Consider the following 24,585-nt stretch of genomic DNA (forward strand, 5'->3'; position numbering starts at 1 on the left):
AAACCCGGCTCCCATCATCTAGGTCTTTATCCAGCCTGCAACCAGGAAACTACTCGATTGGTCCAGAGTTTGCAAGGCATCAAAATGGCTTCACTTCTGTGCACTATGATATAAAAGCATCCTTTTTCTATAAGTCCCATTGAGAAACTGGCTTAGCTTCCTCTTCCTTCGGGACACATAAAAGCCGCTATTTAAAAATACCACGTTAAAATTTTTATGTAATTTATTTTCCTTAAATAATAATTTGCTACAATCCTGTCACAAATTTTTAAAAAATTTAACACAGTATGAACAAAGGCAGAATTCTTTAGGAAAATCAAAATTAGGGTGCACTTAGAATAAATTAACATCAAATTGTGTTTATATTCAGATAGCCTGATCCTCTCCTTTGAAATGAAATGGAGACCATTCTAACCGAGGGTGAATGCACACATTTGTTCTTCTATACAGAGACTCATTCTTTATAGAAACTCAACTGTAATTTGAATCAAGTTAGGAATCCTGAGAAACACTTACCATGGGCGCACACACACACATCCACACACATCCACGGACAACCCTCTAGAAGCTGGGGTTCCCATGGTTCCATGACTAGATCTTTCCTCAGAAGGGCCAAAGATTCTGAATAGTTAGATGATATCCCATCTCCCCTCAGGAAAATCGTAATGTTTCAAGTTTAATAGCTTGAAGTAGCAGCAATCCATGTAGTAGATTCAGTAGTCGATAATTCCAGTCTTGGGTTCTGCAGGTGCAGCAAGAGGCAGGCGGAGGCGAGAAGCACCCACTCCTAAAACTAGCGACGGATGACAAGACGCACTGGGAGTCTTCGTTCTGAGTCTCAACTGAAAACTCGCCCGAACCTACCTTACTAATCCGGTCCAGGCCCTGTGTGAGCCCCCAAAGAGGGTCGCTGATGCAGGGAGCAAGCGGGGCGTTTCAGACAGGATTCTCAGAAACACCAGTATGGGAAGTGGGAGGGAGTGGGGATAGAGGAACGCTGGGCAGAAAGGGTACTGCCCGCCCTGCAGCCTGAATTCCCCCCACCCTGCCACTTAGTACATCCAGCAGGGTGCCCTTAGCATCGGCAGGTGAACGCCAATGCTTCCAGCTCCGCCCTGAAGCCCAGAAAGCTCAGCCCTTAGAGTCCTATACACATATACACACAAAACATCCAAGCAACTCCGAAGCGCCGCACCCTCTTGTTTCTGGAAGGTCAGCAGCATCGCTGGCATCCCCTCTCAACTGCCCAAGGATGGTTTACAGGAACATAGTAATGTCTAGGGAGGAAGGCAAATAGGACAGGCCCCAAACTGAGATCCCCTTTTGCTTATTTCTGAGGAATAACAGGCCTAAATGTTGCTGTAACTGCATGCGTATCTACACAGTTCCTATGTACACGATACCTCTTCTACAGAACTTTAAAGTGCCCGGCTTCAAATGTGCTCATTCCTCCCCCACAGCCTACAAATCCCTCTTGCTGCTTCCAGAGAGAAGGTCTGTCCTTAAGGAGGATGCCCTTGGGAAAGAGGAATGAACGTTTTTCACAGTTGTCTTAACTGGGATCCAGCATTTGGACTAAGCCCTCTTCATAAACACGAAGAATCGCTTCACATACAAACTTGTACTGGCTCTGGAAAAGAAGAGAAAAGCAAGCTGTCGGTCCACCCACAGCTCCATGAACACTGCACCGTTTCGCATCTATGCCCACTCTTTCACATCGCTCATAAATATGCCCTGAGGTCCAGCTCTGGGCCAGGCCACACCCTGTGCTACACGCCAGGGAAGCACCCGTGGAGCAGATACACCCGTGAAGCCGTCAGGCCTACATGTGAGGGCTGGGCAATGGATGGCGGAAACCACAGTGTAGGGAGGGACCAGGGGTCTGGGGGGGGGGGGTGGGTCGGGGACACGACCCTGCAGGATGACCATTCTAGTGTATGCTCAAGTGTGGAGACTCTGACAGCCCGTTTCGCGTGGCACAGTCATGGCTCAGAGCCCCTGCCTGGAACCCCAGGGCCTGGGAGGCAGGGCTTGCGTAGGTGGCCAGGACGTGGTTGTGCAGGGCCTTGTGCCGGGGTAAGGGGTCTGGACTTTGTCTTAAGGAGGGCCACTGAAAGCTGCTCTGCAGGATACGGTTCTTTTTATTCACCAACACCTAAGGAACTTACTTAGTGACGTGTACAGGCTGAAAGAAAGCATTTAGACCGTGCTTCAGCAGCTAGGAAGATCTACCAGGATGCACTGTAAACATTTTTAACCAGCCGTCCCCATAACATGAAACAGGGCAGAGAACAATAGTGTCTGATTTTTTCCTCTTAACCATATTTCCGGAGTATAATATAAAACAAGAGCTCACAATTATTAGAGAAATCTTATACGCTCTGTCCATGAGCTTGTGAGGACACAGAGCTGGCTGTAACGTGGAATTTCCGCTCCTTTCTTTGCTGACTCCACCTCCTTCATCTGGAGTCACTCCTCCAGAAAGCCTTCCTTGACTTTCCAAAGTCGGCTTTCGCTGCTCTCCATTGAGTTCTCAGACTCCCCCCTGGACTTCCTCCATTACCGTTGACATTTATAACGGACTAATCCAGTTTTCCCACCACATACAAGCCCGGGTCTTTCCAACGTGTGCAATCCTCTAGACGAATGTGGGCTGGTCCCCATTTTGCAGATGCCGAAGTTGAGGCTTGGAGAGAGGTTAAGGGACCATCCAAAGGTCACCCAATATGTGGGGTAGCCGGAATCATGCTCTTTTTTTTCTACATCACCCCCCCCTCCCCCCGCTTCTCTTGAAATTCCAGGGGGAAAACCACAAGATCTCCTCTTGAGGACACTTGCAGTGTCCATTACCCAGATGTGACACACCCGGGAGACGGCCCAAGGAGGAGAGGGTAGGGCCGTGTGAAACATCCATTAAGCCAAAAGGCTCACCCACAGACAGGCAGGTGGGGTAAAATCTTCGGGTGATTCTGCTTACTTCTGATGGATAAATGATGGGCCAGGGGCTTGACGATGTAGAATGCAACCAGGGGATATCCCTGGGTGGCTCAGTGGTTTGATGCCTGCCTTTGGCCCAGGGCATGATCCTGGAGTCCCGGGATCGAGACCCATGTCGGGCTCCCTGCATGGAGCCTCCTCCTCCCTCTGCCTGTGTCTCTGCCTCTGTGTGTGTGTGTGTGTGTGTGTGTGTGTGTGTGTGTATGTCTTTCATGAATAAATAAAAATCTTAAAAAAAGAAAATGCAACCAGGGCTGCTGCCTGGCTATGGGGTTGGCAGGAAACACGTCATGGAGGGAGGGAAACGGGAAGGACAGTGAAGGGGTGGGCTTTGGGGATCGCTCAGCCACTGACAAGCTCTGTGGCCTTGGTCTCTTGACCTGCAAAACCCTTCGGCAGGTCCAGCCCACGGCAAGGGCTCAGAAGGCGTCGCCCATCGTTACTACTTTTATCAAATGGCTTTCTACTCACTGATGTCTGCACCATCATGGCGCGCTGGTCTCGCATCTTCCGGACAATATCCAGTGGGTAAACAGGCAGGTTTCTCTCAATTAGGCACATGGCTGTTTCCATGGTGACCAGCACACCGGTCCGACCTATTCCAGCACTGGGGGGACAGAAGCGGAGACTTGGGATTTGCTCAGGCCGTATTTCTGCACGGCCCAGCTTAACGCCTAGCCAGTTCCCACGTTTACTCAAACAGAGCTTTCCTCCCCTGACCTTCAAGAATACAAAACACACATTCAGGGCGTGCTCTCCAACAGGCTGAGAAGGCCTCTCCTCATATATTCTGAGGCCAGGGGCTCAAACACCAATGAAAAGAAACCCACCTTTCAGTGCAGGCTGCACCCCACTCTCACATCTCATGTGAGGCGACCCAAGGAGAGAGGGAAAGCGGAGGGTGGGGCTTTCCTCCTCTGGTCTACATCCAGAGACTTACGCTTTCGTAAAATCCCGAATCTTTTGAAATAGTGAAGAAATAAAGTAAACAGAGCCTTCTGGTAAAAGCATATGGTCTCGGGGGATTGAGGGTGATCCTTGCCAACTCTCTCCAGGTCTTTCCCTACGGAGTCTGTGGATTCAAACAAACAAGACCAGCCACGGTACCTGCAGTGAACTAACATGGGTTCGCCATCCGCTCTCAGGGACCTCACATAGTTTACGAACTCCAGAAAGTCCGAGGAGTCATCAGGAACGCCGTGGTCGGGCCACGCGACGTACTGGAGATGCGTGACCGTGTGCTCCTCCCCGGTCTGCGGAAGATGCAGGGCGGCCTTGGTGAGTCAATCTGGAAGGCGGGCGGCAGGCTCCGGGCCTGGCCCCAGCTCCGGTGGTGCGGTCTCCTGCTGCCCTTGCGCCCACTGTGCACAACCCTGCCGAGGCCCCTGCAAGCTCCCACTCACCCTCCACGGCTACTCTCCCACGCGCCCATCTTCTAGGACTCGGCTCGGGCCTGCCCCCCTCAGGACCTCTTCCTTCTCCTCTTGCACCCACTATGATTTCTCCCCTTCCACTCCTACAGTACTTGCCATCAGTGGGGCAAAATATACATAACGTGAAGTCTGCCATTAACTATTGAGAGTACAGCTCAGTGGCATTACATACGTTCCCAGTGTGGTGCAACCATCACCACTATTTCCAGAACTTTTTCATCTTCTCAAGCCGAAACTCTGTACCCACAAAGCACTAACTCTTCATGTGCTGCTCCCCGCAGCCAACCACCCTTCCACTTCCTGTCTCTGATTTTGACTACTTCAAGTACTCCACACAGTCACACCGTACTTTCCTCTAACGACGGGCTAACTTGACCTTGTACGATGCCTTCAAGGTTTACCCCTGCTATAAATGCATCAGAAGGGCCTTCCTTCGAAAGGCTGAATTGATCCCACTGTATAAATATACCGCATCTTGTTCACCGGTTCACCCGTCAATGTCCATCGCATGTTCCCACCTGCGGGCTAGTGTCAACAGTGGTGCTGTGAACAAGGATGCTGGTTCTTTCACAAGTCGGCTTGTACGTTTACCGAAATGTGCACCAGGTAAAAATGGGGAACAGACCTGGAAGCACTGCCCTATCATCCGGGACCATGGTGGATGCTGATGTGGCACCTGCCTCTAAGCTGGGCTGTGCCCGACCAGTCCCTGCAGGGGCGCTGCTTACCTCAGTGTTGGTGACCAGCATTTCTCGGAACACGTAAGCGAGGGTGCAGTCCTCTGACTGACATCGGATGTGAAAGTTGCCATGTTCCATGACATCGGGAGGATCGGGCCAGTACTGGTGACATTTGGTCTGCAAGGGAACCACTGGGGGTGAGCTGACCTCCGCTGTGGGGGGTGCACATGAGCAGTCACCTGGACGGCCAGGTGGGGTGTTTGGCCAGAGCCCTCACACTCACACCAGGGACCGTGAGAGCTGCAGGTGGAGAGAGACTCAGGCAAAGCCAATCTGCTCTGTGCCTGTCTCCTGAGGGCAGCAGAGGAGGCTCCCCTCCTCCCCTGGAGAGCAGGGTGGGGGTGGGCCTGCCAGGGCTGGGGCTGGAGCCTGGAGGAGGAGTCCAGAGCTCATCCTCTTCATTACGCGGGTCCCGTTGCTGGAAGAACTGGAGAGGTCTCAGACAGGGTGTCTTTTTATTTTTATTTTTATTTATTTTTATTTATTTATTTTTTTTCAGACAGGGTGTCTTGATACAGGAGCGACCTCTCCTCCTCATTCATCCCCATCCCCCATCAAGCCCACTCCAGGCCACAGGACCCACCTTCTCTGCTCTCCACACCCCCTTTCGCCTCACCCTCCTTCACCATCCATCCCCTGCCTCTTCGAGTAGGGGGCCTCAAGGCATAGCCGTTAAGAGCACACAGGGGGAAGTCAGAGCGCCCCTGGACTCATCTCCTCTACTGGTTAGCCTTGTGACTTTGAACCTGCTACTCGACCTCTCAGATTTTCACCGTCTTTGCCTGATAGATGGGGACTGCACCTGCTTCCCAGGTGGTGACAGAGGCGGGAGGTTAACAGTGTGTAGTACTAGGCTTACCCGGGGGTGCGGTGGGGGTGGGGGGCAGGTTATCATTGTTGCTACGGGCCCCACATCAACTTCACTAAGGATGATCAGAAATTCCTCAGAAATCTCAGTGAAAGAAGTCTCCAAACTGAGATGAACATCCCGTTACATTCAAGCCATATCCCCTAGACCCTCAGATGCCATTGTCCGTGACTCACGGAGCTGACGCATCTCCCAGATGGCAGACAGGGAACCTCAGCCTCACAGGGGGTAAGCGACTTGCCCAGGGTCGTAGGGCCTGCTGTGGCTTCCCCACCGGCTCCCTGAGCCCACAGCCTCTCCCTCTGTTTGATCCTCCCTTCCAAATCCTGACGCTTGGGCCACAGCTGTTTCAGCTCTTGCCTCCGGCTTCAAAGCAAAACTCAGGACCAAGCTGTCCATCCCATCATAGTTCCATCAAATTCTGACTCATTCAAATTTTTTTTCCTCCAAGCCTATAGTTGCAACATCTTACATAAAAATTATATTTGTGTACAGCTAAAAGGGGCTATAAACCAACAGATGCACGTAATTTGTCTAGAACAGCTTTTCTATTCTTATTTCTGAACGTCACAGTGAATATCTGAAATTAAAATATGCGGCTGGAGAGCTGGAGTTAAGAATTAACTTGTAAACCTTAAATATGGGTGTGTTTTGGTTAGTGGCCATTTCCCAACTTCCCTTAGACATGAAGGGGCGGCTGCGCCCCCAACCCAAGGCAGAGTCGACACCCACTGGTCTACACCTGCCTCATCCTCACAGGGTGTTTGAAAACATCATCAAAAGGCTGTGACTGCGCTGTGGCCCGTGAACTGGCCCTGAGCACTCAGAGGCATCTCACCCTCTCAACCCTCCGCCGTCCCCTGACCGGAGAATGTGGGTTCTGCTTGCCAGAGGCTGCTCCAAGGGCACAGCCTTAAGACAGTAAGTAATGTGGTGCTGAAGACACCCATACCACATACATAGATAGGGTCTCTCTTGTTATAAACTTTTAAGATTTATCGGGAATCGCAGGGATCCATGTGTCTTGCTGCTGCCCAAGACTAGACTTGGAAGTTCCCTTTGCTTATTACAACTGCCACCTGCCAACCTGGGGTGGCCTGCCTTCAGCTTCTCCCCACCCCCTGCATAGAGGGGTGGGGGTGCAGAGCACACCTGGGCAGCCCCTGGGAGGGTAGGACCAATATGAGGTGGCGTAGCTCTCTGCTACAGACTCCCGAGTGTCCCGCCCACAGGACAGCTGACGGGAAGGGTCTCTGAAGTGATCAGCCCATACAAGGCAGAGATGCAAATACCTACTTCCAGAGACTCCCAGTGAATGTGACCAGAACTAGACTCTACCCTTTGGTCCAATTTAGATTTTAGGTCTGTTTGCATCTCAAAGCACTGAGGGTGTAGTAGAAAGAGCAAGGCGTCTGTGGAATCCCGGAGTTTCTAATAATAAGCTCCACTAACCAACTGTGTGATCCTGGGCAAGTCACCAGACTTCTTTTGAGTCTCCGTCTCCATGTTAATGCTGGCTGTGGGGGGTGAGGATGCTAGAGCCTACCAGCTATTGAACAGGGCATGCCCAGCGCTAAATGGCACTTTTTAAGGACATTAGCTGGGCCTCAAAAAACCCTACGAGGTAGGCAGCATTGGTGTCTCTACTTTGCATATGAGTAAATGGAGGCTCTGAGTGTGAATCTGCCGCCGATCATACGTATCAGAAGTGGTGCACACATAGATCTAAGAAATAATTTTCACTCAAAGGAAGCATCCCTGATGGAAGGTTCGGGAGAATGCTTTTTCAGTAGAAAAGCCGTATCTCCATAGGTCTTTTTTTCTCTAGGAGGAAACCTGTGAACCTGAAGAGAGACTATAATGAAAAACAGAAAAACATTTTGGGTGGGCATGAGAAAAGGCAGAACTCAAAGTGATGCTGCAGTGGGAGCCCCTCACGGGCTACAGGGCGACACAGGCGCTAGAGGAGACCCTGCACCAGCAGACGTGCCTGCTGGGCGCAGCCGTGAGAGGGGACTCCGGCCAGCCCCATGCCTGTGGGGGGGCCCGCTCTGCTAAATGCATGGGTGGGGGGGTGAAAGCACATGGGGCATGCTGAAAGCCTCATCTCTCAGAACAAGGACGGGGTGAAGCTGCTGGCCTGGAGAGAACCCGTGGGTGGTGGTGAGGACCAGATAAGGGACCTCAGGATAAAGGGCTCAGGTCAGCCGAGGGTGTGTAACAGCAGGAGGAGGAAACATGCAGCCTGGATTTTAGAAGAACAGGTTTCTCATGATCGATAAACAGGAGGGCTAGGTCCCCAGGGCCCCGGATGGTGAAGGGAATGCTGACTCAGGACCGGGGGCCGGCTGGGGTGCGCTCAGTCAGGTAGATGGCTGGGAGACAAAGCCCACGGTCACAGGGAGACCTCAGAGGGGCTCAGGCTCAGGGCAGATGCCAACAAAAGGCAGGGAGGTGGGACGTCAGTAGGCAGCAGGCAGGGCAGGACCCGCAAGGGCAGGTGGAGGAAGCAGGGCCTGTGGGCCGGAAGAAAGGGCCTTTCTGTCTGAGTAGGAACAAGCAGGACGAGGGAAGAAGGGGCTGCTGTCCAGGCCAATCGTCTGTCACTAACCACGCCTGCTGCAGCTCGCTAATGACGTCACAGCCGGGAAGGGCTGAGCCCACTTTACAGGGGAAAGAGAAGCCCAACCAGGTGAGGAGGCCTGATGACCCAGGAGAGCGGCACCGCCACGAATACTGTGAGGGAACCTGGAGCATCTGGGCACCCAGAGGTCACAGAACAATACAGGCAAAGATAGCACGGGGTTCAAACAGGGAGACTGGCAGACTGTGGAAATGAGGTGACAGAGGTGATGTTAGTCGCCTACAAAATAGCAGAAGTGGCCCAGAGCAGGGTCTGCAAAGTGTAGGAAGTGCTGGTTCAGTCGGGGGATCAAATAACATGGAACAACGTACATGGTGGTAAAGCAAACTTTTTCTTTTTTTTCATTTTTTAGAGATTTGTTTTTAGAGACAGTGTGAGAGCGCTTGCAGTATTTATTGTGTGCCAAGCACTCTTCCAAGAAACCTACCTGCATTAACTCCTGACAATCCCACAAGATAGGCGCTATTATTATTCTATTTTACCCAGAGGATTTGTAGCTTTCCTAAGTCACACACGGAGGAAACGATGGAGCCGGGATCTGAATCTGAGTCTGCCCTCTTACCCACCACAGTGTAGACCAAGATGGCTATGAGTGCTCCAGAGAGAGAGAGGGCAGGACTGGGAGTCAGCCAGGGTTCCCTAAGTTCAAAAAAAGGTCCAACTCACTTCAAAACAAAAAAAAATTAAAAACAAAAAACAAAAACAAAACAAAAAACATCACCAAAAAACCCTCCCAAGAAACAAAATATAAACAAAAATTAAAAAAAAAAAAAGATGAAACTGAGACTTCAGGACAAGATCAGGGGATGCCTTGTGATTTTAGCGAAGCCTCAGTCTGTCAGGGTAAGTGCACGGACAAGGTGGGGAAATGTGGGAGCCGGGAGCAGAACTGGAGAGTTATAGCTGCTCCCCAAAGGGTACCCTTGATGCCTCTGACTCACAGCATTCGAAGGTTTCTATTGCCTCTTGAGGACCTTCATGTTTTTAAACAGGGACTTATGTGAAGAGAAGATATTCTGATCAAAACTGTGAGTGACAAGAAGCTAAGAGTGGTAGCCAACGCAGACAACAATAGAAGGCAAGCCCAAAAAGCCCCAGAGGGCACTTGAAAGGCCGGATCCAACGGCTGAATGCAACCAGTGGTGATGACACACAAAACAACGTTGACCGTTTGCTGGACACTTGCAACATGCGGTTCTCTAAGCTTTTTACGTGAACGGTCTCCATCTTCACAAACTGTCCAAGATGGGCCCTAGGATCACCTCCACTTCACATACGGGGAAGCCGAGGGTCAGAGAGGTTAAGTAACGTGTTCAGGGCGAATCATGTTGTGAACCCAGTCTGGCTCCAGAGCCCTGCCACCATTCTGTATGTAGGTTTTAAGAGTCGAAGACAGAGTACAAAATGGGGGCAACTGGCCCGAGAGCAGCACCGAGACAGAGACCAGACACTTTCCGCTGGTCACAGGATTAAAAGAGCTGAGGTTATAAGCTTTCACAAAGTCTGAGATTATTTTCAGATACCTAAAAGGCCAGTTACGAGAAGACAGGGGTAACTTGTTCTGCATCTTCCAAGTGGGAGAAGCACATGGGGTGAAGGTCCAAAGTCATGTGGATTTCAGCTAGTTGTAAGGAAGAATTTTTTTTTTTTTTTTAATTAGAGCTGAATACCCACAGGATGGACCCTGGAGGTGTTTTTGCAAGAGTCGGGAGCCCTCTGCCTGGGACAACGCACTGAAGTCCTTTGCAATCCACAGGGCTCTGCAGAATAAGTAGGAATCCTTATTTTGCTGTTTCAGGTGAGAGTGTAGACTGTTCTCAAACATACTAGTCGTTCTATCCTGCATAATTTGATTTTCAGCCTGGATCAATTTGGTATTCCGAACTATGTACCAAGGAGAAAGGCCTCGGAGGAAGCTGCACACAAATCATTCAAAGCAGGTGGCTCAAAGTTAATTTATATCTGATTTTGGAATGGGTTTCTGAATAAATGTTTCATAATGAAGTTATGTTGATGCATGCACAAGTTAGAGGATGCACAACACAGGTATCCCTTGCACAGTGACTTCTGTTATACAACCAGCGATCTGCTCCTCTGGAAATGCCTGCCCGCTAAGCACAGTGTGGTGCCCATCACTCTCCTAATCAAGCCCTTATTCCTCTTTGTGCATCGGGTTTTGAGGCAACCCAAGTGAAGGCTGACAGAGGTTACAACTTCTCCTACTTTTTTATGGCCACTGTGGCACCCCACACTGTTCTTTTCAGGACCAGCGCTTGTCCTAGGTGGCTGAGAATATAGTCAACACAGGGGTTCTGGGGCAGGGGAGGGGAGGGGAGGCAAGGGGAATTGCCTTCTGGCTTGTTATGATGGATCTAAGCTAGGAGTGAGGGGCTGTTGGATCACTCGTGAGCTCAGGGAAGGCCAGGGAGGGAGCAGGAGTGCTGAGGTGCCCATCACTGGAGGTGCCTATCAGTAGCTCTGTAAAGGAGTCTTATGGGTCATTTACAGGCTGGACCAGAGGACATTTAAGACTCTTTCCAGGTCTGAGATTCAGGTTCCACAGAGCACAGTGTGACATGGCCACACTGGAACTGGAAATCAAGCCACTTACCCGTCCTCGCTCTGTGAGAGTCGTCAACATGACAATGAGTGACAACTTCTGATCCCAGACGACTTGCCAAAATTGTGCACAGGTGTGTGGCAGGGGACCCTGAGCAGCAATGTACTTGTTCACAAGGTTAGCAGCAGGAATTTCCATCTGGCAAGAGATTGTTAAGGCATTAGTACCTGTCACTGCGACAAGGTGGACACGGAACTGGATCTTAAAGACTCTTCAAGTTGATCATTGATGTCAGTCACATCAGAATATCCTATCAATTTACAGCCAATAAGGAAAATCAAAGAAAAGGCTATTTCTAAAAATCCTTGAAAGACCCTTGGCGTAACACTAGCATTAAGCACTTATGCTGTTTGACACTCAGGAGGCAATAATCAAGAAATGTGCCTACAAGAGGGCAAGAATTTTAATGACCTTTACTGCTGTATCCTAAATATAATCCATAGTGGCCATCTGTATTTTCAGCAATACATACCAGCCCTCATGCTCCAAATCTTTCCCCAGACAGGGCTTTCTATCAAAATCCATTTACTTTTCTTTGAAGCACAGCCCATACAGGTTTATGCCACTGCAAATGCTGCACTTAGCTCTCTGCGGGGCCGCCAACGCTTGTGTCACTGAGTTGACCTCCACCCAGCCTTCCTGATGTAGGATCGACACAAAACTGCATGTGTTTAAGGTCTACAACACGACGCTCTGATAGACGCATATGTTGTGAAATGATCACCACAATCTAGCTAATGAACACATCTACCACCTCAGTTACCACTCGAGTTGATTAACGTTAAACGTCAAAATGTTTTCAACTGTCCTCAGTGTCTCTCCCCCATCCTGGTTGGTCTGCTTTGACTTCTTCCCTCTGAACTGAGTCATTTCTATGAAAAACGACGCAGAACCTGCTGAGCTTTGAAGTGACACTGTGATTCACTCATTCTTAGGTGGGGAAGGCAAACAGAGGCGCCTAATTCATGGTTTGGTTGATGCTTGGGTAAATGGCTTCATCAACCCTTAGTGTCCCTACATCCCCATGATCAGAGAGATTGGATCACCTGACCTTGCTGACCTCACCAATTCTGATGCTCTGCTGTCAAGACACCAGGAATGGTGAAGTGAGGATCAATGAATTCCATAGGTGTTTTGGAATAAATGGAATCACTGATAAGACCCATTTTTTTAGGGTAGTTCTTGATACTTTGCTGTAACTTAAGAACTTGAGAAATCCTCTGTTCATTTAGAGCAGGGGTTGGCAAACTGTGGCCTGAGGGCCAAATGTAACTGCCACTTTGCAAGCTCAGAGTCTTTCTTTTTTCAAAGATTTAACTTGTTTACTGAGAGAGTGTGAGCAGGGGAGGGAACAGAGGCAGAAGGAGAGAGAGAGAAGCTCAAGCAGACCCCATGTGAGATGTGGAGCCTGATGCAGCGCTCCATCTCATGACCTTGAGGATCACAACCTGAGATGAAATCAAGAGTCATACACCTATTTGAGCCACCCAGGTGCCCTGCAAGCTCAGAGTGTGTAAAACATATTTTTACATGGTGGTGTTTTAAATGGTCATGTTAGTACCTAAGTAATATCCTCCATTTTGCCACGGCTTGCAAAAACCAAAATATTTATCACTTGGCCCTCTACAGAAAAAGTGTACTGACCCTGGTTTAAATGAAGAAACTGAGATTCAGAGAGCCCAAGTAAGCTGCCCACGATGCATTTTCAGGGTGAAATGAATGCCCTTCCTACAACATGTGATATCCTGTACCTTTTCTGTTGAGATTATATGCACAAGCAGATTTTTTACCCCTTATTTTTAGGTGGGATGTACGGTAATAATGTGGGCGGGGGGTGGAAACACAGAAAGTTACAAGCATACCACTGGCAAGGGCCAAAAACAAAAAAAAAAACAAAAATAAAACAAAAAAACAAAACAAAACAAAAAAAACCACCAAAACCCCAGAACAACAGAAAAAATAAAAAAGCCCAAAATGTCCACAGCTGAGGCCAGAAGGCATGTGAACTTTGGGGATCCGGGTTCTGGTCTCACCTTCCGTGAGCTTTGTGACTTTTCAAATTATTTAATCTCTGAACCTTAGTCTTGCCCTCCGTAAAATGGGACTACGCTGCTTTCCCTCAGTGGCTGCTGAGGGGCTGAAATGAGGGGGTTCGTCCACGGCAAGCCCCACCCGTGCCACGATCGCGCTCGTGACAGTGATCAACGTGCTCCGGGGTCCAGGTTCTTGACTTACGTTCACAGAACTCGCATTAATATAATCCTCATTTCCCTGCAACAAGACCCGGGTGGTGTCATCTGCGGGGGAGAAAAACAACAACAAAAAAATTTGCCGATTATCCCGAGCGTTATTTTTATCCTGCCAAGTAAACAAGAGTTCAGTGCGCAACCCCATCTGCAGCTCTCGCCTCATTAGCATCAACACGATTCCCCAACTGTTCCGAGTCTGACATGGCGGCAATAAAGACGGTGGTGTTTACAGACACAGTGAGAATCGTTCCAGAATACCAGACAATCTGTTTTAAAAAGGGAAACATTATCTCAGCGTGTTGGGGGGGCGGGGGGAGGCCTGGGCTGGTGGCGGTGGAGGAGGGGAGGGAGGCATTCACACTGGGTACTCACAAGGCAGCACATCTTTATAGCGGTTTTTGTCCAAATTTTGAGGCAGCTTTGCAAACGTGATGGCCAGACCGGGCTTCTTTCTATAGAGTTGCTATATAACAAATACAGAAGTGAGAAAAAAAAAAAAAAAACCCAAACCCAAAAAACCAACAACCCAACACTGCAAAAGACAGCTATGGAGGGAGTGAGGAAACCTACTTTAACAATAAAGTCTACCACTCCTGGCACTAGATCTTAGCACTTAAAAGTGATTAGATGCTTTAATTAATTAGTTGAGAGAGTGGGGGACGGGGGAGGCAGAAAATCTCACAGAGCCTGACAGGGGGCTCGATCTTACAACTCTGAGATCACGAACTGAGATAAAATCAAGAGTGAGATGCTCAACCGACTGAGCTACCCAGGTGCCCGTGGGTACTAGATTTTAAAAGAAAACTCTTCCTAATGAGGAATTTTACACTCCCATGAGAAACAGACTAGATTCACTTTTTTTTTTTTTAAACCTAAGGATCTTTGGGGAAAAGGAAGTCATAGGAAGGGGTCTGAGTCATAGATAATGGAACGTTGGTAAGTAAAACCTCGCCTTTATGACAGTTATTTGACAAATGCTAGGAGCAAGTAGAGAAAGGAAAGGATCCTGACTCAAAGTTGCATGGAAACCATTTACATTAGTCTAGGAACATTTCCCTCTGGTTCAATGGAAGGAACCAGCTTCTTAACTAAAGAACAAGAGCATTTCATTCATCATTCAGAAGTCTGTTTCTACAGCAAAAAATGGTAAACTTCATTTAAACAGGCATTTCCCTGTGCGTGTAATAGCTAGCAAAAAAAAAAAAAATGCAATTCAAACCACCTTTGCACATCTCTAAGCACCTATGGGCACACTGGTGCGGCACCTGATAGGATTCTGGCAACGGCTCGTGGAGGTACCCTTACTTTGCAAGCAAGACACAGAGATCAAATATCTTGCTCACAATCACGAATGACAGGCTGAATTCAGATCTGACTCAAAGCTTGAGTTTTCTTTTTCTTTGAAACCAGACTATGGAGGTGTGGTTGTCATGTACGATGTAGTACATACTTCATGTATACAACTTGCTGAGTCGGGTGGGGATAAGTATATACCAGTGAAACCACCACCACCACAAAGGCCACAGACACATCCATTCCTTACCAGTTTCCCCTGCTCTTGGGTTTTCTTTTTTAAAAAACATTTTTATCTATTTATTTGAGACAGAGCATGAGTGAGGAGGAGGAGCAGAGGGAGAAGTAAACTCCCCACGGAGCAGAGAGCTCCATGTGGGGCTCAATCCCAGGACCTTGGGATCATGACCTGTGCTGAAGGCAGATGCTTAACCAACTGAATCACCCAGGCGCCCCTAGAGTTTTTTTTTATACAACTGTTTCTCATTCTTTGAACTAGAGAGTGAAAAAGCCTGAGTGAGCAGAGAAGAGAGGCAGAGATGGAGAGAGAGAATCTTAAGCTGATTCTGCGCTGAGGGTGGAGCCCCACCTGGGGCTCGATCTCATGACCCTGAGATCATGATCTGAGCTGAAGCCAAGAGTTGGGCACTCAACTAACTGAGCCACCCAGATGCCCCTTGCCAGTGGTTTTTTTTTTTTTTTTGGCCAGTGTTTTTTTTTTAAATTAACTTTATGAAAGTTTAAAAACAATGCGATTTTTTTTTCAATATTGGAAGTGTTCTTTTCTTCCCCCTAGAAAATCTGGGAAATTCAGACAGGTTTAAAGAAAAAAATATTACCAGTAATTTCACAACCCCCAAAACAACCCTTTTCATATGTTTTCTCTAATTTTCTATGCATACATGCATACAAATAAACATAAGTACACATGTAAACATGTAAGACAGACGTGCTACATTTTTAAAAATAAAAAATGAGACTCAACTACATATTAGCACCTCCTATACTATGTTCCATGGAACCTGAGCATTTTGAAAGACGCTAATAAGTATTTTAGAGAGGGATCCCTGGGTGGCGCAGCGGTTTGGCGCCTGCCTTTGGCCCAGGGCGCGATCCTGGAGATCTGGGATCGAATCCCATGTCGGGCTCCCAGTGCATGGAGCCTGCTTCTCCCTCTGCCTGTGTCTCTGCCTCATTCTCTCTCTCTCTCTCTGTGACTATCACAAATAAATAAAAATTAAAAAAAAATAAGTGTTTTAGAGAAAGTTTCAAGGTCAAAGAAATTTGGGAAATACAAGCCACCTGTAGGTTCTATGACTCTCCAAGAAGGCCAGCCCTAAAGTACTTTATCTTAATTCTGATTACCTGAGCATTTCTCAAGCTAATTTGGAGGCCATGGAGGAACTCACATCTCCTAAGAGGTATTCTGGGAAATACCACCATAATTTTGAAGGCTGTTTTTTCCTCCTTATTACAGTGTCTACTTCCCTGTGCCATTAAATCTTCTAAATATTCTCGATATAAAATGATGTTTTCCCTGTATTAATTTATATTCTCATAATTGAACTTTTTTTCTTTTTAAAGATTTTTATTTATTTATTCAGGAGAGACACAGAGAGAAGCAGAGACATAGACAGAGGGAGAAGCAGGCTCCTTGCAGGGAGCACGACGTGGGACTCGATCCCCCAACTGGGATCACACACTGAGCCAAAGGCAGACACTCAACCACCGAGCCACCCCGGCGTCTCTTATAACTTAACTTTGACTCTACTTTTTTGATTGGGCTGTTTTCAATGTTCTTATTCTTATAAATTTCCTGGAGAATTACTTCAAAACATATTTTTAGGGACTTTGATACGTATAACTAAGTTGCCCTACAGGGATGAATGAGAATGGTTAGTCCATCAAATTGTGGCCAAAATCATCAATGTGTTTACAATTTGAAGAAGGCTGAAGAGTATTTTCCCCCCAGTGTTTTTGCAAATTGTATTTCTTGTTTTGTAAACTGACCTCTGGGAGTCTGCGTTTCTCTTATTAGTTTTTTTTTCACTAAATAAGCAAGCTGCATAGAAATCACCAGGAGAGGATTAGCACTGAGTTTTGGCAACAGTAATTGTTTCAGGTCTCATGCATTTACCAAATGTTTAGAATTTGCAATCTCTCCCCCAGCTCAGCTACTGAACTTCACCATTCAGGTTCATAACCATCAAGTAGCCACTGAACAACTTCTTACACATTTGCCAGCTTTAATGGACAGAGACCATTCTAGAAATAAATTTATGATTTATGAGAAGGTTTGGTCTGATACTGTAAGGAGAATATCTGAGTCAAATTTCTCAAAATGACTTTTTGGTTCTAACTGCATGGAGGTAAAATCCAATTAAGTGAATATAATCAGTAAAGCTAAGCCGGAGGTTGAAAGATTTTTTCCCCCCAAATAAAAAACCATAAATGTAATCAACTTGAGATGGTCTAACAGAAAAGCACAGATGTAACAAAAGGTGTTAAGTACAGTACATGAATAAATATATCTTAGCAATAATGATCTGTTGATAAGATTAAGGTACTAAAATAAAATAGCAGTGTTTAGACATTTTTAAATGTGCATACCCTGGGTTTATCTGACAGGAATGCATAAAGATTCATATCAAAGAAACTTCTTCACAGCAAAGTATTTTTTTATTAGCAGAATACTGGAAACAGCCTGAAAATTTCCCAATAGGGAGAAAGAAGTGTTGCATTAAATTATGGTACCGTCATACCACAAAACGATGGGCAATGAAAAGAATAAGATTAAAGTGCAGATTTGGAATGATATGCATTCATCTATTTTTAAGCTTAGAATGCAAATCACAGAATAAAGTGGTGATCCCTTCTGTGTACAACAGCACACACACATAACGCATATATAATGTATATGCGTGTGCACTTTTGTGTATAAAACATATTTGCAAGAGCACCAGAACAAGTATGGAAGGACAGGCACCGAATTGTTTTTTGTAAATTGTAACAAACAGAGGTAAACAAGAAGGGAGTCAGGAGACAATTCTACTTTGGCTATTCCTGAATTGCCTGAATTATTACAATGGAAATTCTTTTTTAAAAAGTCTTAAAATTTAGTTAACATATAGTGTCATATTGGTTTCAAGTGTAGAATTTAATGATTCATCACGTACATACCACAGCCAATGCTCATCACAAGTGTCCTCCTTAATACTCATCATGCATTTATCCCATCGCCCACTCCTCCCCTCCGGCCGAATTCTTTTTATGATTTTTTTTTCTTTTCTTTTTATGATTCTAGAGAGAGAGAGTGTGTGTGTGTGCATAAGAGTGCAAGTGACTGGGGAGAGGGAGAGAATCTCTGCTGACTGCTGAGCATGAAGCCTGATGCAGGCAGGGCTCGATCCTACCACTGTGAGATCACCACCTGAACGGAAACCAAGAGCTGGATGCCCAACCGACTGAACCACCCAGGAGGCCCAGCCAAAATATTTCTTAAATTCAAATGACTAAATGAGGAAAAAAAAAAAAAAACTAGAATAAATCTATACATAAAATTTTAAAATTCAACCAAAAGCTGGGTGAACAGGGAGATGATTTTGGGGGGCCTTTAGAAAGTAGGACAACACACTCATATTCATGTCTGCCTCGCCAAGATGAACACTAAACTCCATTTCTACTGAACTGCTTCCTAGTCATCCACTTAGCTTCTGAAGGTGTTAAGAGTTGGATTTCCACTTCCTTTAATTTATTGGCCTTTTCTCGAGATCTTGTGAGTTGCTCAGTAGGCTATGCAAACACTACTCTGAAAAGGGTGGTCCGGGGTGGAGAGTGAGGGGTTGGAAACCCAGATGTGTCTTCCCAGAAGGGTGAGGGATGGAGGGAAAGAAATTAAAGTCCCACAGCCCCCTGTCTGGAGGCGACCTTTAGAGCAGGCTCTTTCAACTACTACTCATTATAAAAGTATACTTGGCTTCGGTTATTCCCAGGCTGAAGGTATGTGAGGCGAGCAAGAGCTCCCAGTCACGGCACCCTTCAATTGTGCCCTAAGACAAGAGCAACCGGGAGGCTGGAGAGGGAGTCTCAGGGGCAGAGGGTTAGAAGTTTTATAAAAAACTATTATTTTTTAAATCCTATAGTGCTTTGTTCTCATCTTACCGGACTGTAGTTCTAAGAAGCTGTGAAACCAAGGGTGAATGATAAAAACATCAGCTGAGAAAGGGTTGCCGTGGAACAACCATATTTAAGTTAGCACCAATATCAGTGGCCCTGGCCTCCAAAGACAGAAAGCTGAGCAGCGGAAACTAGATGTCTCCAACACAGTACCGCAGGGATGGGTAGGATGTGTGGCTTTCCAGCCTAAACATTTCTTCTTCTTCCAAAGATCCTCTAATATTAGAGAGAGGCCGTCAGGAGAGGATTCTGATCTCCCCAGACTACTGGCCCAAGCAAAAGTGTGAAATGTGGTCGCCATCCTCGGACGAAGGCTTCAGACACCCCACAGGCTCTGATCCGTGGATGCTGGCAAGGCCCCGCACGGGGCAAGAGAACATTTTGTCAGCTCTCTCACGGGAGAAAAGGAGAATTCTCGAAGGGCTGAGAACCCAAGGGGGTGGGGCTGGGGGTAGGGAGAAAAAAAAGGAGGGGGAGTTGAAGGGGCAACAGGCAAGGAGAGCTCAAACAGTAGAAAGGTTCCTTTCACACCCGCAGCAACGACCAGGATCTACTGAAGGGCAAGGATTTTTCAAACAGCTGCTTACAGCCTACTTCCCGTATCAAGCACCCAACGGCGGTCTTCATGGAGGCAGCATCTTGTTTGCTTTGTCCATTGCCATAAACCCTAGGCCAGGGATCCCTGGGTGGTGCAGCGGTTTAGCGCCTGTTTTTGGCCCAGGGCGCGATCCTGGAGACCCGGGATCGAATCCCACATCAGGCTCCCGGTGCATGGAGCCTGCTTCTCCCTCTGCCTGTGTCTCTGCCTCTCTCTCTCTCTCTCTCTCTGTGTGACTATCATAAAAAAAAAAAAAAAAAAACCCTAGGCCAGCACTGGACCTGGCACATGGTAGGTGCTTCATCAAAATGTGTAGAGCGATGGAGCAGTGGGATCTGCAGCTTGAACAGAGGGTGCAGACCACTGAGTAAAGCATGACAAGAGGCGTCACGGAGCCATACAGGGAAGCCGAGGGTGCGGGTCTTGAGAGGCTGTTTCCCTTGTAGTACTTTGTAGACATAATTCGCTACTCAGGGGTGATCTGTCTACACTGGGGACTTCCCCTCTCTTTCCCTTGGTAAGAGAAAGATGGTACCTGACCCAGCCAGAGGGCAAGGGACGCTGTCTGGAGGGGACCTGAAGCCTCCCCTTATATTCCCATAAAGGTTTGCTGAAATAAACACTATTGCTAGTAATTTGGGGACCTCCAAAAGCGCTACACAATCCCAGATGTAGATCCCCCCAGCCTGGGATTAAGCATTCCTTTGAGTCCTTTTCACACATAAATACAGGATAATGAGTTGGGGTGACACTGCCTTTAAAGGGCTTCCGGAATTTCAAATGCAAAGCCCTCCCACTTGCTTTCTGTATTCTACAATTATGAAACATTTTCCTTAAAGAAAAAAAACCAGGAAAATTCTTAAATGCTTTTTTTTTTAAGGTATGAATTCTAATTGTAATTGCCTTCACTAATTCCTACGTGTGTCAATTTGAACCTCTCATTAAGTCTTCAGCTACCTCAGTCCTTCCAAATCGACTTTTATAGTAGTCATAGGAGCCAGTGAGTCACTAGTTTTCACACTAATGGATGTTTCCTGTAAGGGGGATGTAGGAGGGGCTTCAGGAAAAATGGGTCGGGAGAGAAAAAGCTCTGGGTTTCGTAGAGGAGGACAATGATGCTGAAGTGCAATGGGTGGGGGTTTCTGAGCTGGAGTCCTGAGGTCTCTGCTGTATCAGTGCAGAAAGGGAGGAGCACAGAGGTTCATTTCCTATTGTCCTCACTCCAAATGTCCAAAAAGAAGTCTTCACTGGACAAGAAAGAGGCAGAGAAGTTACACATCACTTGGTCACCGCATGGGAACGGGCGCAAAAGTCCTTTGCTGGGAAGCTGGTTCTCAAAGGACACCCCTCCCCTTCCTTAAATAGGTCAACTCAGGGAAAGCATGAAACGAGCCAGAGAGTTTCCTTCGCAAAGAAATGAACCCGGGGCCGACTTAATGAGTTCCTTAACAAAAGAGCACCCTGGAGATGGTAAGACTTGGAGCGTGCAAACCCCAAATCTTCCCCTTTAACGTGAGACAGAGCGACGCCCTCGCTTGGCTGAACCAGGTAGAGTACTGAGGCAGTTAGATGCCAATCTGTAGCTCCCGAAGGGAAGGGCTCCGATTGGAGGCTGGGTGAGGAGCTGGGGGAGCACCCGGCAGTGGTGAGTTCGGACACTGGCTAGACGTTAACAGGTTCTAACCCTACCTCTGTCCCACCCGCCACTTGACACGAGGCAAGTCCCCACCCCCCCAGCCTCATTTTCTCCATCTACAAAGGTGCCCTCCTAAAGTTGCGAGAATCAACAGAGACAACATATGTGCAACATACTTGGCAGATTCCAAAGTGCTACAGAAATGCTAATAATTATTAAGCGTGATTTTATCGCAGCTGGGACCGAATGCTTTCTGGAACACATTAGTAATTGTTTACCAAAAGCCACGGGAGGGATGGGGAATTCCCCTAATGAAAAAAATGCTTCCAAACAAGCTTTGCTGAAAACCAGCTAGCCATCACAGGGGGTATTGCATCCACGGCCCGGCTACACCAGGGCAGGCCCTTAGCTGACGCTAAGGGGGTGGGTAGTGCGGGCACCTGCTAGGGACCAGCCCCCCCCACCCTGCTCCTGCCAAGAGCACAGCCCCCATCAGATATGCTGCCACCATCTGCCAATGGTACTGGAGAAACAGGTGGAAAACCAGAAAAGCCAAGACGCTGGAGTCAGATAGCCCAGAGTTCCAAACCCAGGAGACACGACCACTTCTTATATGGAGACTAAACGTGTTGTTTATAAATAATAATAGTTGTTACTCTTTATTGCATTCTTACCATGTGCTAAACCATGCGTTGAGTATGTATCTCATCTAACCCTTATAGCCAACTCATGAGCTCCCCAATTTATAGACAGGGAAGTAGAGGGTACAGAGAGGTGAAGGGACATGCTGCCTGAGGTCACGCCGGGAGTGAGCGACAGAGCCAGGATTTAAAGCCTGGCTCTGTGTGGCTAGATTGCTTCTCAGATCTTTTCTAGGTCTGATGCTGCTGGACTATTCTAATAACAACTCCCACACGTAAATGCCACTTTGTTGTTTCCAAAGTTGTATACTTGTTAAGAGAACAAGCTCCTGAATTAGCTTGTCTGGTTCTAATCGGGCTGAACCATTTACTGTGCAGTAAGCTCTCTGAGACTCTGATCGCTCATCAATACAGTGGGGAGAACAGTTCTGTGAGGCGATGCCCCCCACAAGGTGCTTGGCACATGCACTAAGTGCTCAATTAAAGGTTTCCCTTTGTAGTCATTTCCTGTTTGATCTGGTTTCCTTGAGCATTCCTCCCCTCTAAGGAGGTGTGGGAGACATCTTCCTCCTTCTATAACAGGGGTCGTTATATTATGTTCCACACTCTAGGGTTCCTTGGTGGGGGGGGTAGTGTGGGGAGATCAAGAAGGCAGGGCTCCAGGTACCCCACCAGCTCCATCAGGGAGCAGCTCTGGTGTTACCTATTTTGCAAAAGACCATAGTTAAAAAGAGGGTTTTTCCCCCACTTGATTTCTAGGAAACGTATAGACTGAACGAAACGTGCACATCCTAAAATGTAACCCTAAAATTTCTAAGGTCTCCATTTCTCATGCTGCTGTCCAACTGTAAGCTCTAAAGAGGACACTTGACATGGGCAGCAGTGGTACAGTCCCCACTCTGTGGTCCCCCTGGGGCAGCGTGTCCATCAGAAATCTCCCGCCAATCTTGTGAGGAGGATCAACAGCCAGGCCCCATCCCCATGCGTGCGGCTCATCCAGCAGCTGTGGGCTGAGCCCCATTTCACAAGCACCTGGGGGTATATTCCATGCAGGCGGTGGGTCAGTGGGTCACCCTTGGAGAGACACTACTCAAAACTGCAGGGGATGGCGGGTACTTGTCTCTCAAGTATTTTTGAACCTCTCAGTGAAGGTCGGTTGAACAGTGCTCAAGGAAAATCTTACGTGGGATTCCCATATGTAAAACCAAAGCGGAGCTGGCCGCAGGGAGGGGGTTTCCCGGAGCACTGTGGAAGACCACGGTTAAGCTCTTTTTCCCTCTTTGAGGACCCACAGTGCCTCCTTGTGGACAATCCGATCGAGGACAGAGGTGCGCCATTCAAGGACTCCCAACACCTGGAGACTCCTCCCAGGACTCCTTGTGGCACTGCTCAACCCAGGTAGGTACGTGTGTTTCCCTGTACTACCTGACACCTTAGGAACTTAGTCTGCCTTCAGGCTGTGACCCTCCTGGCATGACCTTCCCTCCACACTTAATCCCATCCATCCTCTTAATACATCTCACCCCGGAGGACCTCCTGGAACCACCCCCGCCCCACCTCCATTTCCTAGGGAACATACGTCCTACGTAAGGAAATCTTGCCCTATCCTTGGTCTGTAGCTGTTTCAGGGACTCGTGATACATCCCCCAGATACACCAATTTTAGACCATTAGCTCCTTGGGGCCAGAAATCCTCTCTTCCCCTGTGTTCCTGACCCAATGTTTGGCATGTGGTGAATACCTAACACAGGCTCGCTGAATGATCCCCTCCAAAGTGTCTCCCCGCCTTTCCGAACCATCCCCTCCAATGCCAAGTATTTATTCATATTCTGCAACCAGCTTTTATCTTCTCGTTTCAATGATTTTTGGAGAGTGTTTAAAAAGTTGAGTTTTACAGTGTTTACAATGTATATTTCAATTTTGAACTTTTTTGCAGTGCAGGGCCCGACAACATAACCTCTACGTTTTTGTCCTTCAAAATCTTCAATCAGTGTAGCCTCCTGCAGGACACTGGAAAGAGGGGCTGCTCCTCTTTGTAGATACTCAGTGCCTGTCTACTACTTCTACCAAGTAATGATAGTACTCCTACCCTCTTACCCTGATTTCATTTCCACAAGATAGGAGGTTATTTTTTGTTTTTTGTTTTTCTCGGGGTGGGGTTAATTCTCATCTTTTATTTCTAGTTTTTTTTTTTATACTTTCTACTATTGTTTGGATACACATTGCTCTAGTAACGCACATTATCTACATGCTACTCCTTAAGCCATTATAAACCTTTCTTTCACTTAAGAGTCTTTGCTTTATGGTGTTTGCTCTTCGATATTGAGGTCACTTATGCTTTCCTGAATCCATATGGGACCACATGCATTTGACAAACTTCTCAGTTTTGCTTTTGTGACTTTTCCCTTTCTGTAGCTTTCCAAATACAAATGGCATTGCTGACATCTGCGCTTGAACCGAATCTGGACTCTTTCCTAATTTATGAATCCTGACTCTGTAAGTAGTCGCTAATCACGATCTATTTTCTTTTAATGGTCTATGTTAGGTTATCCTCCTCTGTTATCCTTTATGGCATGAACTACTCTTCTTCTACCTTTAAAAAATTTAGAAGATACACACACTCCATTTTCATTCTGCTAGCAATCCATCCGTGGACTTAAAAACCGAATCTCCTGTGTTCCCACTTTGTTC

At 47.3% G+C, this 24,585-nt stretch overlaps 1 protein-coding gene across 8 annotated transcripts in view; it reads right to left on the bottom strand.

The window, feature by feature from the left end:
* Window positions 1-205: 205 nt before the first annotated feature.
* The window catches only part of PTPN3 (protein tyrosine phosphatase non-receptor type 3), a 142,939-nt gene continuing 118,559 nt past the window's right edge, over window positions 206-24,585 (bottom strand). For 7 of the 8 annotated variants that reach the window (XM_077912852.1, XM_077912851.1, XM_077912853.1 and 4 more), the window contains 7 exons: window positions 13,924-14,014; window positions 13,538-13,599; window positions 11,294-11,440; window positions 5,159-5,287; window positions 4,105-4,250; window positions 3,469-3,604; window positions 206-1,630 (listed from right to left, as the gene is read on the bottom strand). In XM_077912852.1, coding sequence (XP_077768978.1) covers window positions 1,553-1,630; window positions 3,469-3,604; window positions 4,105-4,250; window positions 5,159-5,287; window positions 11,294-11,440; window positions 13,538-13,599; window positions 13,924-14,014 — 789 coding nt within the window. In that variant the 3' untranslated portion in view covers window positions 206-1,552. Of the gene's footprint in view, window positions 1,631-1,955; window positions 2,687-3,468; window positions 3,605-4,104; window positions 4,251-5,158; window positions 5,288-11,293; window positions 11,441-13,537; window positions 13,600-13,923; window positions 14,015-24,585 lie in introns of those variants that run through there. The other variant, XM_077912850.1, reaches the window with a different exon arrangement.

Source organism: Canis aureus, chromosome 10 (genome assembly GCF_053574225.1).
Source record: "Canis aureus isolate CA01 chromosome 10, VMU_Caureus_v.1.0, whole genome shotgun sequence".
NCBI classification, from domain to species: Eukaryota; Metazoa; Chordata; class Mammalia; order Carnivora; family Canidae; genus Canis; species Canis aureus.